The following is an 18,798-nucleotide window of genomic DNA, read 5'->3' as shown; positions in this document are numbered from 1 at the left end:
TTTCCAAAGGTCTAGTTTTATAAAACTAAGGAAATCTATAACAGAAACAGATTTTGATGTATTTTCAATCATTTTGGAAACTAAGTCATTTTAATTTCCTTTATTATTTTTTTTCTGGTGGGGTCTTTCCTCAGTATTGTGTCATTTATGTTTTCTTTTATTGCACTCATAAAATAATCTTGTTTATTGTTAAAACAAATATTTTCCCTAAACTAAATAAAAATGTTTCCTCTTCATGTATTTATTCCACCTGGCACCCTTTGGGCCCCATACAATCCTCTGCCTTGCACCTCTAGCTGCCAGCCGCTAGGGGGCTTTGCTCCGTGATGCCTCGGTAGTGCTGTGTTCGGCGCGCGCCTGTGCGAACGCAGTCGGGCAGCAGTCGTCGCCACTGCGCGTCGCCAAAGATGTTGCAACAGCAGCCTCTCACTGGCAATGGGCCATCCAACGGCCGGGGACTCGGAGTGAGCGGCCACCCCGGGATGCATGCGCTCAACTCGGTTCACCAACCCTCCCAGCACCGGTCGGACGGGGGCGAGTCGGGCCTCGAGGGCACTGAAAACGGACATGAGACCCGCAGGGATATTGGTGACATCCTGCAGCAAATAATGACCATCACCGACCAAAGTCTGGACGAGGCACAAGCAAAGTAAGTGACAGCTTTGACTGTTTTCTTAGAAAGTTAGCGACGCCGCGGCTGCTTAATGTTTTTGCTCGGTGTCGCTTTGGCAAAGTTTCCTCAACTTCAGTCTTTTGTTTAGATTGATTAGCCAGCAGCTAACTAATTAGCCTTCTCATCTAAACGAGGCTGCTTTTTACGACCTGCTTACTTTCATTTAATACCAGTATAAAAGGAGACTATTGTGTGCGCGTGTTAGTTTTAAAACATGTTTCCCTTCATTGCAGCGATTGTTGATCGCAGCCATTGTTAGCTTGCTCCAGGCTGAAGTTAGCTTCAGTTTCGGCGCCTCTTTAAGTTGCTTTATTACATTTGAATAGTTTTACTTCTAACTTAAAGTGGACAAACGCGTACAGAGACTCTTCAAATCAAGATTCCGAGATTCCCGAGCATTTGTTTCATTATTCAAAGTATAAATATCTGTTATTTGTCACATAGATCACTTCAAACTGCATGAAAACTAGTAATTTAAGGTTGTTCGTTCAATAGTAACTCATTAAAAGAAGCATCTTATTTTTTAACTTCGGTTTTCTCTGTAAAAAATCAAAACATACAAGTTTATTTGATCTTAAATCTATGTGCAGACATAAACAATGGTTTTAGGCCGGTTTATGTTTATTACTCAGCCCTGAAAATTAGAACAACTTAATTTTTCCATAATAAACTAAGATTCCTCGTTTTATTTTTAGGAGTTTTTAAAGCCTTTTTTATTATACATTATGAATTATTCACCAGATTACTTCAAATTCCATTTGAAAAAGGAAAATACACTCTACTTTTAACTGCTTTAAATAAAATACAGCCAATACATGTAAAGCTAAATCCTATGTTGTAATATGATGAAAAATGACGTGCGTTTCTTTACGGGTTTTAAGGTAACGAAAAGCTTCATTATTACATGGTTTTAATAATATTTAATCAGTGCATTCTACTTTAATAACTCTGTAACTTGTCCACTAGCTACTGTAGTAGCTAGTGGACAAGTTTTTTTTTTTTTTTTTTTTTTTTAATTGTGTCATATTTATTTTAATTGTTATGAAATAATCCCTGGTTACTTCAAAACCATTCAGTGCAAATTAGCATTCAAATGATTTTACATGTGCCTATAAAAAGACATTTAGATAGTCCTCAATTGTTGTGCCGAATCGGACACCAACTTCAGCAATTAGCCTGCGCTAACGAAGCTAACTAGCTAAAGCTAAAACGAGCTAAAGCTAAAAATTCCAGCTATATCGTAAAGTAAATACATTTATTCAATACAGGAAGGTCGGGGTTAGTAATATAACGTCAAATAAAACGATAACACACTAGCTGCAACGGGCATTCATTTTCACTCATTTTCATGTTTGTCTCAGGTATCCTGAAGCTAACAGATGCTAACTTGCTTAAAGCACTCGCTTCTGCACATTCGCCTATTTGTTTCTCTGTCGGTTTTTTATGCAGTGTTTTATTTATGGTTCTCTGAGCCTCCAACAAGTTTAGTTTCTTTGCTTTTTGTGTCCCACAGGAAACACGCACTAAACTGTCACCGAATGAAGCCCGCATTGTTCAGCGTTCTCTGCGAGATCAAGGAAAAAACGGGTAGGTTATATAAACACGGGCAGGGTTTAAATGCTGCTTGTCATCATGTTGTTCTATGGAGCTGTGCACCAACTGGAGCCTCCATTAGCCCCTGTTGACATGGTGTCAACATAAGCCAATATAATGTTCAATGCACAATGGATGTAGTCAAATCTAGTCTGTTGAATTTTATTATTTGGAGCGCCAGCTGATCATATTTACTTATAGCTGAAATGTGCAAAACAAAAGAAAGTAAAAAGTTCATTAATTTTACTGCTGGAAGGAGAAATACAAGTTAGCTTATTTATTTCGGTTTGTGTCAGTAAGTTAAACAAACCTTTTCCATTTATTTTTTAACCTGCTCCGTTAGTGATAAAACAAATAAGCGGAGAAGATGTTTATAGAACGCTGCTTCGTATAGCTGCAGTGCTAAATATTTTTTTCACTATATGGTGAGATAAGAATTAGATAGTATACATTATTTTAACTATTTTTAAACTTGTTTATAAGACAAAGTAATGTTTTTTTTTTATGTAGCACCTTTCACAGACATAGAGGTCACAAAGTGCTTCACAAAATTAAAATACATTTACAGTCACAAAAGACATGGTCATAAATCAACCCTTAATCTACTGGAATTCAAATGCTTTCTTAAACAAATTGGTTTTTAGTTCACTCTTAAAAACGTCAACAGAATCAAATAAGCAAAAGGAAAGCGGGAGATCGTTCAAGAACACCAGCGCGACCGCATGAAAGGAGCGATGAGCAGGTCCCCACAAAGCAATACAGCAGGGGTAACCAATAAAAAATCTGCAGGGTCTGAATAAAAGAAATCATCGACCAGTAAACATATAGAGACATTTTTATTATAATCTGTTACTTTAAACATAATTTAACACTGAAATAAAATGATATGTATAGGCATCCATGTTATACATTGAATTTTTTATAATAATAAAAAAAAGAAAGTTTTTCCATTTTAAAATCTAAAGTGTTTTTGGAAGTAGAGAACAACAATTATTCAGTTTAGTATATAGACAATTTGCTGATTCACATATTTTATAAAACACCTGAACTGACCGTTTTTCTTAGTTTTTTCTGTCTTAATGAGAGCAGTGGGCTTTAGGCTGCCTGCAAGGCTTTAAAACTGTGTTTGGATGGAGACAAAGCCATTCTCAAGCCATTCCAGGCTCACTAATCTATATACCAATTCCCAAAAAACAAGACCGTTTAATTAAATGATTGGATGAAAACTATTGGTACTTCAACAAACCAGGAAGAATATTTCTCCTCTCCATCAAAATATTTATTTTATACCAAGATGTTTAAAAGTTTCATCAAATCTAGTCAAAACGCCCCAGGAGTGCCTATCACAACTTCAAAAGAAACTTCTCATCTCAGGGCTGGATGAAGAGATACTAAGTTTGGAAGATAAATAATTACAGTTCATATAAACCATGTTTGATCCCAGTTATCCCCGTTACAAAAATCCACAACAAAACAAAAATATTGGGGCAGAAACTAAACATATGCTAGATGATAGTGGGGATTTTTTTTATATGTCATATTAAAATAAGCTTTCATTTCCGCACGTTTTGCTCTTGAATTTAATAATAATAATATTGCCCATGCTCTCCTTGAGCTAAGAGGAAGTCGGAGCGGAGCAAGATGGGAGGAACAGCGAAGGCTGTAGGCTTTGCTTTGCTCTGGAGGTCTGGGGCACAGCAGAGCGGAGATGGAGGATGTGGGATTTCGGGGTTAGACACTGTCATTGGACAACATGCAGAAATTTATAAATGTTTTAAATCAGGTTGGGTCCGGATTAGCCAGCAGGTGGGTCCAAATCCGGACCGCGGTCCCTAATCCATGAACTCTGCTTTATACAGGAACCTATTGGGTTAATGAAGAAAAGATGAATAAAATATGTGGCACTCGTATTGTTTCTAATATACAGAGATGTAAATTAACAATCTGTTGCTGCGAAGACATACTGTCAGTCTGTTTTACCACTTTTTTTCAATGAAGTGGACGCTCATTGATATAGCTCTCTGTTTTTTTTTGTATTCCAACAGTCTTTTGGGAGAGACTTTGTGCTGTTAGCAGCGCTTTTAAACTCAGGTTTCTGGTTGCTCTCATAATTTAATGGTAAAAACTTTGCTCGAAATCCTATTGTACACATTCAGATATACCTGATAACAGAGAGCAGAAGACTACACAAAAAATTATTTTGACTTATCGCATAGTAATAAATTATTAATATCAAAAATTTATTTCTGTTTTTTCTTTTTACATATTTTGTTAAAAGGCCAAATAAGGACTTCAAACCAAAAAAAAGTAATTTTCTGTTTTGTTTTATTCTTGGATCAGGCTTTAAAGGGTTAAACAAATAGGTTTTCAGTTGACTCTTAAAGGGGAATGTCAAAACTTGAGTCTATTAAGTGTATTTAATCCCAAAAGCCTTATTAATCCCCCGTGCTTGTTGTCTTTAATCATGTTATACATTTTCTGCATATCCCCATCATTGCATCCTTGATTTTCAAACTCACCATAGAGGTTGACGCTGCTTTAGTCAGTATAGTGGGACCTATTTAGGTGATAAATAGAGGAGTTTCTGAAGTGTTTATATTTACAAACAGAACCACATAAAGTTTATTCTGCATCCTTGTCGCCATCAAACAGTTTTGAATAGCCTGGGACCAGACTCGCTTCATGTTTCTGCCTCCCTCCTTTCTGAAATGTACCGGTATTCAAAAAATATCCAGATTCAAACTCATTTGGAATATTATTGATGCTCAGTGCGAATGTTGTTTGCACATTTTTGCTGTTGTTCATTTTAGAGTCCTGGATTATTTACAGATCAAAAGAATAACACTTAAAACAAGCTTAAAATATTGTCAAATTATGAGATATAAGAAATTTAATAGATAAAATAATTGATCTACAATTATTTGTAATTTTTCTTTTTTTCCAATTCCAGTGTAAATTAATCAGAGTTTCTGTTTTTGGTGTACAGCTCACACCTGGTTTATTGTCTGAGAGCAAACATAAGATGTGACAAAATGTGTCGTTCTGTAAGTTTTGATTCCACTTAATTGATGCCTAAAATAGGGTTAAATATAAATATCCATCTATATAAATACCCATGTAAACACCCTGTGCAATAAGCCGATTTAATGAGCCTACTATTAAAAAAAAAAAAAAAAAAAACTGTCATATGTAGAGTATATATCCAATGCAACTTTTTCTTCCTTTGGCATCTTCTTAGAGAAGATTAAATGGCTTCTCTTGCAGTTTATCACAGATCCCTGCATGTCTGTCATAACTAGGGGTGTGCAAAATAATCGTCATGATGATGCATCGTGATTCTATTTTTCGTGATCTACTGCATCGATTCTTGACGCCAAGTATCGATTATTAATTTAAAAAAATTAATAAACAAAATTGCATGAATGGTTGGCGAACATCAACCAAAAACAAGTGTAATACAACTTCCAGTTCAGCAGATGTCGCTGCGGATGTTTGACGCCCGCTGCCTTGTGTTACAAGCATTTTTCCGGCCGTGGGATACTGAGCCAAGTCATTCAAAAACAAAACATGGAGGAGAAAATATTGCAATGCATCGCAATAATTCAAGTATCGTGATGCATCGTGATAGAATCGCATCGTGGCCTGTGAATCGTGATTCCAATCGAATCGTGACTTCTTTGGCAATACCCACCCCTAGTCATAACCCTGGTATCCTCTCATAAAACACGGTTTTAAACCTTCAGCAACAAGAAGGACATGTTAAAGCCTCTTTGTTGAGAGCTTGAGCAGCAGTTCAGAATGTAGGTTCGTTCTTTTTCTTCCTGCTTAAGAAAATTCTCAGAAAGCAGGTTTGATCTGTTTTAATTTTTTTTTACAATTAAAACAACTGAGTATTAGGGCCAGGCTAGAGAATTATTATTATCTTTTTTATTTCGAAAATAACTTTGGAATGTTACAAGCATAAAGTCGTAACATTACGAGAATAAAGTCATAACATTACAATAAGGTCTCCCTCGAAAAAGAGATTTTATCTCAAGGGACTTCCTGGTAAAATAAAGGTTAAATAAATTAAAATAATAAATTTGTAATATTACAAGACTTTTCATCATACAACAACCCCATTTCAGAAAGAAAGCTTCGAGCTCCGACCAGCAGATGATGGCCGACCAGCTCCACCAATCAGCATTTTGGGTCCACTTTGACATTCTGCCCAGTTTGATGCTGCTGCTAAAAGATTTCCTTATTTGTCAAACCGATGCCAAAGTATAACTTCACAGGATGCTCCACATTCCTCATTTTAGGGAAGAAAGTGCTTCTTGTAAGAGTTGTCATAAAATCTAACTTTATTCTCATAATTTTACGACTTTATTCTCGTAATTTTATGACTATTCTCGTTGCGACCTTATTCTTATAATTTTACGACTTAATTTTCGTAATGTTATGACTTTGGGCAAGTGACTTTCACATTTAATTTGCCCAGAAACAATTTTTACTTGCCAAGTATAATGTTTGATATATATATTTCCATACATTACCGTGTTAACATGCTTTTCAATCCTTTCTGCACATTCTTTTCAAACTAAACTTTGCTTTAAACTGTTGTGTGCTTGGAAAATTATAAATTGTAATGTTAAAAATCAAAAAAAAAAAACTTGACAGGTTAAAAACTTAAGATAAATTTCAAGACAGAAGTCAATGTCACAAATGAATAACTTTTATTTTAGAGTCACAGTATGTTTATACAAGATAATACTATTAATATATTGTGACTTTTCTAGAGAATCATTATATATAGTTATTTTATACAGGGTAGAATTTGCACTTTAATGCAAACTATGAAAATGGAAGCCACATGCTTTTGTTTTTAGCATTCTTTAATTGTAAATAGAGCAGTGGGGCGGTCGCTGTAAACAGGTCCATAGTCACTGCACTGAGTTTTGTAATTGATCTCACTTTCTCACCTCGATGTTCGGACCTGGCAGGCTTATCGATGAGGAACACCCAGGAGGAGGAGCCTCAGGACCCTCAGCTGGTGCGTTTGGACAACATGCTGCTGGCAGAGGGTGTCGCCGGGCCAGAGAAAGGAGGCGGGGCCGCCGCCGCCGTGTCCGCTGCCACCAGCTCCGGAGGGATGTCCCCCGACAGCTCGCTCGAGCACTCCGACTACAAAAGCAAGTTGAGCCAGATTCGCAGTATCTACCACACTGAGCTGGAGAAGTATGAGCAGGTACCGTGTCGCTGACGTTGCCTGTACACGCTTGCCTGTTGTGAAGCTGCGCTCCAGGAGTGTAAATCCTTTGGCATGTTTGGCCCTTCACAGATTTCACTTTTCCTAAGATTGGGTGGAAAGAGGGTGTTTTTTTTTCTTTTTTCTTTCCTCTATTTTTTGTGAGCTGGTGTTTAAATTGTTCCTCGGCTGTTAAATATTCTGTTTTAATTTGTTGCATATGTGAAGTTATTTCATCTGTAAATTAAAAAGTCTCTTTTATCAATGAGAAGCTGGTGAAGCTTTCTTAGAGCGCATGAGTTGATCTGCTGTCACTTTTGTTAAAAAAACGTTTGCAGGTTTTTATTCTTAAAATCTTAACAGATTTTTTTTTTCATTTTTTAGAATGATCCATATTGATTTAATTCCTTCTTTGGTTTCTCTTCTGTTTTGATCTCCATTCAGGCGTGCACTGAATTCACCACCCACGTCATGAACCTGCTGAGGGAGCAGTCGCGCACGCGGCCCGTGACTCCGCGGGAGATCGAGCGCATGGTGGCCATCATCCACCGCAAGTTCAGCTCCATCCAGACCCAGCTCAAGCAGAGCACATGTGAGGCCGTCATGATCCTGAGGTCCCGCTTCCTGGATGCCAGGTGTGAAGTTCAGAGCCGTTTTCCTTTCGGTATCCTTACAGACCCCAAATTCTCTACCAGGCTTTTTTTACTTAACTTTGTTGCAGCCAAATGCTTTTTTCCAGACCTTTGAAAGAGTTCTGGATCTATCCTTCTTCAGGGTTTCTGTTAATTTTCATTGTAGAATGTGGCTAATTTCACTTCATGCTTAAAGGGGAACACCTTTTTTTTTCATTGGGCCCTTGATTTTACGTTATTACATCATGTTCTACTCACCCAAATTATATTTGTGTCATTTGGAGCTGTTCCGAAGATATTTTTTTTGTTTTTTTGTTACACCCACGTAACGTCTTCCTATGGGCAACGAGTCGAAGGCACAAACTAAACTGTTCATAATTTATTCTTTATGGTACGCCAGCATTCATAACATGAAGGCAAATCACTGACATCCGCAGTTATATTTTTTATATTTATATTGTTTTAAAACAAAGCGGAGTGTGTATGACAAAAAAAAAAAATCTAACTGATGTGGTACCGATTAGGGCTGTGGATCTTTGGGATCCCCACGATTCCATTTAGAATTGATTCTTAGGGTCACAATTCGATTTTTTTTCCCTCCCGATTCTTTTAAGTTCAAACGATTCGATTCAGAAACGATAAATTTATGATTCAAAACGATTCTCAGGATCTATTCCAGTCTGCTGGCATGAAAGAAGAGTAGATTTATAAATACTTTATAATCGTAAATGTTTTATTTACCTATTGCAATAATGTAAACACCGAAAGGTAAATTCTACCAACAACTCTGGGCGATGTCTTTGATGAGAACGGGATTTGAAGTACTCCCGAAATATTTAACTTTACTGTTGCAATCTCTGCAAATCGCATCGTCATGTCAAGCCCTTTCTTACCCGGGCCGGGTTGAAGGTAAAATCCAAAGTGTTTCTAAATGGTTTAAACGGGAGGCGGTTGAATTTCTTTTTCTTCGTCCTCCATACTTTAGCGCCAACAACCACAGTAGCTCACACAACACTACACACCCAGTCTGTAGCCTGTTAGGCTAACGCTTGCATGCCCGTGCATAGCTCACGCTGCTCACTGGTTTCGCCAAACACTACGGTGCCCGATAAAGAACATCCACACCCACAAAAAAAATCGTTTTCAAAGAAAATGAGAATCGATTCTGAATCTTTAAATGTTAGAAACGCTGTTATTTCTTCACCCCTAGTACCGATCCTGGGAATCGGTGTCGGTACTCAACAGTAGCTATTACAAACTTCATCTAAAACACCAGGCTTATTTACCTGAGTCAGATTACGATGGCGGCTGCAGCGGACGATCCGCTTACAGATGAAAAATTTGCCGAATGCAGACAGAATGTAGCCGCAGATCTGAGGCTGTTGAAAATTGCTCACTCTCCAGCCTTGTGATAACTCTTGCACGTAACCGGGTGCCTCTTGTAGATGTGAAGTATTCCCGCTGCTGGCCTTCTACTCCGCTTCCCAAATATTGCAGCAAACATATTCTGCGTTGCATTTTGGAAAGTGGAGCCGTCCTCTCAGCGCTTCCTTCAAAAAAAAAGATGAAGTTGTCCAGAGAGCTGTTCCAAACGAAATTTATTTTTGTTTTACTCTTATGTAAACAAAATGACAAATAAATTCTGTCTATGTATATGTTCCTGTCAGCCATATTTGCTTTGTTTACTGTAGCAGCCCCTGACATCCTCACACTGTGAGTGCAACGCTGCGTTTATATCCGCAATGGAAAATGTAACCTCTGTCATAATGATGTATTTAGAAACGTGGTACTGTTTAATTTTACATGGTGGTACCGATGAAATTCAGCCGGTACAAATAAAAGTACCGAGTTCTGTTCCCACCTTGAGCCATATTTTAATGTTTGCCCTGATTTTCATATCAGTCCATCTTTAGGAATCACGTTGAACTTTCAGGTTCCACTTTGCAGTAAAGCTCCCCTCATAGATGGCTCATAAATAGTTTAATTAATGATCTCTGACTTTTATAATCAAGACGTGTTTATTATTCATTAACTAGCAGCGACAGGAGACAAACCTGCTTGGTTTCTTGTGTTCTGTTCAAGGTTTAAGACTAAATTCTTTCCTTCTAAATGTAAAAAGCATTTCAAAAAATTTCTATTAGCATTAAAGAGTTAAAAGCGGTTTATGGATTAAATAATAACATCTGTTATCTCTTTATTAGCTATCTGTAAGAGGAGCCTTATTGTAAAGTGGTAAGGACTTTATTAGTATATTTAAAACACGGTCTAAGCTGGTCCAGATTGGACTTGGTAAAGGAGCAGAACTGTGACTAACACTGTTAAAGATGATTAAATGCTCACCCTGTTGATCTCTCCTCAGGCGTAAAAGGCGTAACTTCAGCAAACAGGCCACAGAGGTCCTCAACGAGTATTTCTACTCCCACCTGTCCAACCCTTATCCCAGCGAAGAAGCCAAAGAGGAACTTGCCAAACAGTGTGGGATCACCGTCTCTCAGGTCAGTCACTGTTCAGGGGGAAGGAAACGAGGTACGGATCAGTTCAGAGCGCCTCAACAACAGTTCCTGATATTTTCTGAAAGGCGATTTTACACTGAAACTTAGCTGAATAAGAACGTACCAAAGAACTCTGGTAGGGTTAGAACAGGCGGTGTCAGCGTGTGGTTTTTTGGATTGTTTCTTTGTGTTTCTTCTCCTAACTCCAGATGGATTACGGAGTTAATTTTGTTCCATTATTGTTAAAAAGACACTAGGTCAGCTTTAAATAAAAATGGCATAAAAAAAAACTCATTAAATTAAATTATTAAATGGCATTTACAATGCTTTACTTAAAAAAAAAAAAAAAAAAAAGTTAAAACAATTTTGTCAGATATTTCGCAATATATTTGTGCCGAACTGCTTCCGGTTAACCGTAAAGCCATATGTTCAGCAAATAAGCTTGAGGTGGAGAAAAAGCTAGAGAATGGGGAAAATGCTAATTTCAAAGTCGCTGGAAAACGAGGAATTCAGGACATGGCTGCAGCCTGTTGACGGTAAAGATGACGAAGGATTTTGCCGTGTATATATGAGAGTCATGGGTACTGGTGAATGGCATTAAAATTATTTCTAAGAGCATTAAAAGAGCATTCAATTACAGTTACTCATTCCTGTATAAACCCATATTTTTATTTGACCCTTTACGACTAAAACATCATCTGATGAGCAGACTGATGGTTATAATCCCGCAGTATTGTGTCGCTGTTAGCTTGTCGCAGATATGAAGCGGATATTTTTGATTTATGCCAAATTTTGAAGCGTGGTCTGCGCTGTTATTCCACGCCACAACGCAACGGTGACAATCACGACCTAGCTAGGATTGTGGGTGTGGTAGGTGGCGTGTTTCTTTTCCGGTTACAGAGGTCATTCAACAACAATGGCGACCGGACGAATGCGCACTTTGACTGAAATGCAGCTAATTGCTCTAGAAATAGAAGAAATATTGGCACTGTAACTGGCAGAGAGGCGAAAGAAGCGTCACAGAAGATTTTTTTTCTTTCCAAAATGGCGGTCATACAAACAAAACAAGCCAGTAAGGTACCAAACAGGAAATACGCATGGAGTAGAGCGGACGTAGAATTGACCAATCAGAGGCCTCCTTTCTCTCCTCCCTGGTACGCTATCTGCGGCACTGTCTGTGGTCATCTACAATTTTTGGGGTGGTGTAACGGACTGTCTGCAAAGTTCCAGCACTGTTCTGCAGATGTGATGTCAGGCACGTCCATATAGCAAACAGAGCGTTATATTAAAGATTTATGCACTTCATAGCAGGTGAACATTTAAAGGTGTTTACTGAGCTAGATTTTAAGTATACTTTAGAGTGGGGGTCCACAGAGGTACTGCATGGGGGTTACAAAAGTTTTGGTTGATTAGACTTTTTTGTTTTGTATTCCCCCCTGCAATTTTTTCCACTAATAGAAATGTCTTTAAATCCACATTTACATGAATTCAACACACTGTAGTAAACAGATAAATGGAGGCAGTAGATGTCTTTCAGGCATCAATGCTCACATTCAGCGACACACAGGAGCTCTTTCAAGCTGGGCACCGTTTCATTCACAACACCTGTCCCATTAACCAGGAATAAGAATCAGAAATACCTTAATAATCCCAGGGAGAAATTACTTTCATTACATTACTCCTTATATAATAGAGTGACTATAGGACCAGTTTGATAGAACACAATTTCATACAGTATATATAATTAGGGGGTCCTCGCTCCATCTCGCCATCAGTTTGGGGGTCCTTGGTCGGAAAACGTGGAAGACTCCTAATTTATAGGATGGATTTAAATTAAGGCAACATAATGAGAAAAAAAATCAGTTGAAACTGTTTAGGAACAAGAGCTGCTCCTCTGTAGGGAGCTGTACTAACAAACATTACAACATTGTTGGTACAAAACGGATGACATGAAGTGATTGTAGGGAAAACGTGTTTTACGCTTAAATCCTAAATATTGTTCATTCCTATGCTAACTGATCTATCAGGTCTATCCTGACTGAATAAACTAACAGAGCTTTGTGATGTAGGAGTTGAATTGAAATGATGACTTTGAAGCATATCCTTTATTTTATTTATTTTTTAATGTTTTAATTAGGTCTCCAATTGGTTTGGTAACAAGCGAATCCGGTACAAGAAAAACATCGGCAAGTTCCAGGAGGAGGCCAACCTTTACGCCATGAAGACGGCTTTAGGAGCCAGACAGGGAGAAGATTCTCCACACACTCCAAACTCCACAGGTACAAGAAGACAAACAGTGTCTCCTCCAGCTGGAAGTGGCGCCACCACTGTCCTTCAAGTTAGAATCAAATATAGCTAGTCTTGAAATTAATAGTTTTGGATGGTTTTCATAGGCCTTCAAACAGGAATAATACAAAAAAAGACTCTTTTCAAGTTATTTAGCAAGAAGGAAATCCAAAGTAAGCAGGAGTTACACTGCCCAGAACAAGTCAAAGTAATTAGATTACTTTTTGAATGAAAAACTAATGCCTTTATAATGTTACGAATTTAATCCCAACAATGATTGTCAAACTACGGATCATCTCTAGTCAGCTCTATTTTTCTAGTTTTTTTAAATTTTCAGAAAAGTAAGATTTGTGTTTTATCTTCTTCATTTGTCCTTGTTTTCAGGGTCGGGGTCCTTCTCTCTGTCTGGATCAGCTGACATGTTCCTCGGGGTTCCGTCTGTGAACGGCGAACAGTCGGCCTACCAAATGCAGGTGCTAAAACTTTCCTCTATATTTGGTTCTTTGTAAATAAAAACATTCAAAGATCAAAACTTTGAGAAAAGGACATCCCTCTTAAATCGAGGCTGTGTGGTATTTGAAATGCCGTTTGCTGCCCATCAGCCGACCAGGAGGGGGGGCGATAAAGATTAACTTTATAAATAAAACATCAAATACCTGAAAGTCCTGTTTTTATTTAGCTATTAATAGAAATTGGCAAAATATCAGCTGTTAGAATAAACTAGATCTTATGATCTATTTTTGTTGTTATTGTATTTGTCCAAACCTATAGACTTTAAGGAGAACCACACAGTAAAATAAACCAGAAATCCCTAACCCTGTAGTGATTTTAAATGTCCAGCAGGTGTCAGTATTTAGTGACACACTCTCTACCCAGTTTGCCATTGGCCGTCTCTCAATTCACAATTACCCAAGTCAAACTCGTGTTCTCGCCAAGTACGTTCTTGACAAGAACAGGTAAATATGGGTGAATTGGAACAGAAGCGTACTTGTGACGTCACCACATTCAAAGCTAGTCTGGAGCTGCATTTCACCTCCTGTTATTAATAATCTCCAGATAATAATAAATTGTTACTTTTTCATTTAGTGGGGGAATAATAATGAACACAGTCCGATAAACACAAATCAGGAATACTTTGCCAAATAAACCAAAATAAATTACTATCAGAGCCAGTTGTATTTCACACACTGCTATGCAGAGAGAGGGCTGCTGCAGATGGGCTTAAATTAACCCTGCCTGTGGTTTCCCTCCAAGGTCCGCTGGATCCTCTCAAAATGGGTATTTTTTTTTTTTAATAAGGCACTAAATCAGTAAATGGGCCATACAGTGAAGCGTAAAAGTATAACATAATTGCCTCAAATGATCTTGAAACATTCTTTTATTGAACAAGAACAATAGAAAAGTGAACTTTAACTTAATACTCCGCTGGAAGCTGCTGCTGCCGCAGTGCATGCTGGGACAGCTGTCAATCTAGAGAACACACAAGTCTGCTCTGATGCATGCTGGGTAAAGAGATAGGGGCAAGAACAACATTCAGTCATTTTGTCTGTTCTTGTTCTGGCGAATTGGAACAGTACTAGCAGGGTTCCCGCGGGTCCTTAAAAAGTCTTAAAAGGCATTGAATTCTTCAAAATAAAATTACGGTCTTAATTGGTATTAAAATGTCTTAAATCAGTCTTTCTTAGGTCTTAATTTTTAAAACATCATAAATAGGATTATTTTTATTACGATTTATTTTTGTAATCTAAATAAAACATTAAAATTGACAATTTTTTAATAACAAAAAAATAACAACTCTCTATTATTGGTTCCGTCCCGATAGCGGAACCAATAAAAGCGTTGTTGCGGCCGGGACATTTGGGAGATGCACCATTAATTTCTTGTCTGGAAAATATGAGCAAGTGTGAATGTAACCAAAATTGTCTCCAGCCAAGAGTTTGCTCCATGGCTAAAACCAGGGAACATACATGAGGCTCAGTGGATTTATGCAAGAAGAGATTGAAGCTCAGAACGATGGGAATTAAGGCAGTGGAGTCGCACATGCGAAGCGCGAAACACAAATCGTCAAAATCTAGTTACCGAGAAACAGCCGATATTTCTCAGTTTAGTTCCACCCTTGTCTGTGCAACGCCTCTACTTATCACCAAATCAAACATACTAAGAAAACGATACAAAGAAAAATAGCTGCAAAAAAGATTCAGCACTGGTTATGTTGGGGCTTTAAAACTGATTTGTTTTGTTCCCTGCTAAAACAAAGTTTGTAAATTCAGTTAAATAATTATTAATATATCTGTCATTTGTGTGTTTTTAGCTTTCTTTCTGTATGGAAAGTTTTTCAAAATTTGAAACGGTGCAAAGGTTTATGTTAAAATAAACCTTTGGGTAAAGTTGTCGCAAGCGGGTTTTTCTTGTGTTTCTTGTAAATTTGGTCTTAAATTGAGCCCCGAACAAGGTCATCTCCTGCTTCTTATACCTTATGTGTCTATGTGTTGCATCAGGTGGATGCTTAGCTGTCCGTATCAGAAACTGACACGCCATCAATGCCCTGACCTATATGCAGCTTGCTTCTATGCCTCAGGATTACAGATAGCTCTCCTCTACCAGTCCGGCTCCAAGATGTGCCCATATCCTGTGTATCTTAAAAAGACAAGAAGGCTGTCCTATTTAGATGACCTCCGTACACACAGCGACATCCACAATTTGAAGGAAGGCCATCTACTCTCTCTAATCTGGCTAACAAAGTAACAATGCACATGATGTATAAAGCATAAACCTAACAGTCTTAAATTTAATTTGCCTTATGCTGTAGGAGCCCTGAATAGGGCTGAGGCTGATGATGTTTCACGAGCACATGCAGACGCACAAGCGCACATATTGAGAAATGAGCACTTTGTCGAAACGCTTCATGATGACTCCTGTACCCATCACTCTTCGAAAAATGACTTTAGGGATATATGCAGTAGGGATGCACGATATAATCGGCCCCCTATCGGTATCGGCCTGTATCGGCCTTAAAACTGAATATCGGACATCGGCCACCCCACCGATATTTAACCCGATATTTGATCAGCTTCTGAGTTTCTAAAGTCTAAAAAAAAAAAAAATACTACTTGTTCTTCTTCCTCAAAAACTTATTTTTTACAGACTTAAAAACTTCTAAAGAGGAGGGAAAAAATATTCATACATTAAAATATCCCAATATCTTCATATGCTGATATATTGCCATTTAAAAACACCATATCAATCTCTTTTACTAATGAAATATTGCTATATATCATCGTTATGCTACGAAATTCCCCGAAAATTCACGAAATTTTGCCATATTTTCAAATGTTGATATATTGACACGGTATCGATCTATTTTACTAACAAAATTTCACAAGAATTTGCAAAATATCACGAGAGTTTGTAACAGAACGATGAAATTTCACGAGATTTTGAAAGTAAAATAGATCGATACCGCATTTTAAAAAATCAATTTGATATCAGCATATGAAAATATATTTGAGTATATTATTTTTCAAAGTGTCAGAAATGGATAACAAAACTGCTATTTTCAATGACTACTTATTTTTGTCCAGCTTTAACATCGGTATCGATATCGGTTATCGGCTACATTAGTTTTAAAATATCGGCATATCGGATATCGGCCAAAATCCCAATATCGTGCATCCCTAATTTACATCTCTGTCCTTCAGAAGGTTTTTTTTGTGCCACCACAGAAAATGGCGCATATAGGCACCATCCAAAGTTCTCCAAACCAAGGAACTGCAGTAATGGCTGCTATTCATTATTACATTAGCCGCCAGCTTTAGGCCGGATGTCCTCAAAGCCACCTGATATGTTGTATTATTCCACACTAATAGGAGCAAAGTATTAATAAGTTTAATGACGATTTATATATTTTTTTCGATCGCTCCCGACCTCTCAGGCTAATGGAAACTGGCAGGGTGGGAACTCGCCCCCCTCCGGCGCTTCGCCCCGCACCGACCACTCGGATAACTCTGACTGATGACCCCGCCCTGCCCCCGCCGGCACAGAACGACAGAAAGATTGACGATGGAAAAGACAGACAGAATGATATCACCCTTCCCACTCGGCTGCAGTTTTTTTGTATGATGTTGGGTTATTTTAGATGGATGTCATTGTTTTCTTTTTGTTTTGTTTTGTATTTGGAAGCCGCCCAGCGTATGTCATCAATTCGGTTGTATGATTAGCTGAGAGCACAGACGATAGAGTGAGCGTGTGTGTGTGTGTGTGTTGTGTGCATGCAGGTTTGATTTTTATCATCCGGGGTTCGTAGGGTTTGTTTTTCACTTTGACTTGTTACTAAAATGTAATCGTGATTGGAAAGACCTGAGAGGAGGGATCGCATTATCTTTGTTTTTAGCACACTATATCATTTGTATTAATATTATTATTGCTTTTATTACTAGTTTAACACGTGTTTTGATTTGAACAGCTCAGAAAGGGAGTGCATTTAGTGAATGAGAGGGCAATAGAGAAAAATCCAAAGATTTGTGTGTTTGTTTCTCTGTTTCGTGTTTGTTTTAATCGTCGGTTTCTCTTTTTTACTGGCCTGTCCCTGTGAATGAACGAGGCGTGTCTGAGTCCATATTATTGGTTCGAATGAGTGTGTCAACAGTGCTGTCTTTTTTCTGTACAGTGAAACACCTGTATTCTCTCTACCTCTTTTACAATAAAGACTCTCTGTATTCACAAGCAGCTGCTGACCGACGCTCATCCTTTGTGTTTCTATGAAGGTGATTGAAAGAATGTACTTTATTAATCTCACAATGCAGAAACTCACGGGTAACCACAGCTCTTAGTTGCAGATTGCAACACAATTATGTCATTTAGGGATGATTTCTATCTGTTAATGTGTTCTTTTTCTATAGCAATGGTTATATCAAACATGAAGCCTTTATTCTCATGGTGAGTTAAACAGTTAATTCCTTCAACAACAGTATGGGATGACTATCAGATATCAGAAAATTTATCGGATTGGATCGGGAAAAAATGGATCAGTGCATCTCTAGCCTCTCGCCGTGTAATAACTGGAAAGGAAGAGTTTGGATGATGGATTTCTTCACCTAAAGGGATGATTCTGTCTGTACCGTAGGAGATAGTGTTAAGGCCCATTCATACCTCACGTTTGGCCTGCACGTCCGTATTTCTGTCCGTACGTTCTATCCGTTGACTCCTTCATACCTCCGTCCGTTGAGGTGCGCAATAACCCGTATTTCCTCTAGGTGGCAGTGCTGGGCGCCAATGATTCGTCATTGATCAAAACATGGCGATGGTCCAAGACCTGATTCTTAAAATTGGAGGGCCTGCTGCAGACATCCAGTTTGCGCCATCGCCGCTTTTTTTACCTGTCACTTTATTATGGGCGCGCACATAGCGCTCCCTAATTGCGGCCCACTTGGCCTTTGCGACATCCCCTGTGATGCCCAGAGCCTCCCCGATTTCCTGAAAGCTATTTATAATTTTTTGTTTGTCCCTGTGCCCCGGACACGACACATCGTATAGATGTGGATAGTTGCGGACAAGCTCCGACAGTCGTTCCTCGAATCCCGCCATTGTTTAAAGCCCAGAATTCTAACCTTCTTTGTGATTTTGTTGACATTTTGTACTAAAAACTCAATAGCGCCCCCACCGTTTCCAATAGTATTGCTCCGTATTGATCCGTTTCGTCCGTAAGCGTAAGTTCCCAATTTTCGTGTCAAAGTACGGACGAAATCGACGGTTAGAACGTATGAAGGCCCATTCATACCTCACGTAAAAGACGGATACGGATACGTGTGGAGTGTTTCATACGTTCTAACCGTCGATTTCGTCCGTACGTCCGCACCTCAACGGTATGGCAAGCCAAGAAGGTCATATTTCGCATTG

General features: G+C 38.4%; 1 protein-coding gene across 1 annotated transcript; it reads left to right on the top strand.

The window, feature by feature from the left end:
- Nucleotides 1-351: 351 nt before the first annotated feature.
- pbx2 (pre-B-cell leukemia homeobox 2) lies at nt 352-17,628 on the top strand. Its single transcript, XM_038272443.1, has 8 exons — nt 352-649; nt 2,187-2,260; nt 7,249-7,493; nt 7,938-8,128; nt 10,485-10,620; nt 12,755-12,896; nt 13,288-13,376; nt 16,835-17,628. Exons 1-8 carry the CDS (start codon nt 408-410, stop codon nt 16,913-16,915), a joined length of 1,200 nt encoding a protein of 399 aa, XP_038128371.1. The 5' UTR covers nt 352-407; the 3' UTR covers nt 16,916-17,628.
- The last annotated feature ends 1,170 nt before the right edge of the window (nt 17,629-18,798 follow it).

Source organism: Cyprinodon tularosa, unplaced genomic scaffold (assembly GCF_016077235.1).
Source record: "Cyprinodon tularosa strain WSP-4 unplaced genomic scaffold, ASM1607723v1 ctg83, whole genome shotgun sequence".
Taxonomy (NCBI): domain Eukaryota; kingdom Metazoa; phylum Chordata; class Actinopteri; order Cyprinodontiformes; family Cyprinodontidae; genus Cyprinodon; species Cyprinodon tularosa.
Note: the sequence above shows the minus strand (reverse complement) of the source record. Positions and strands in the feature narration are given on the sequence as shown.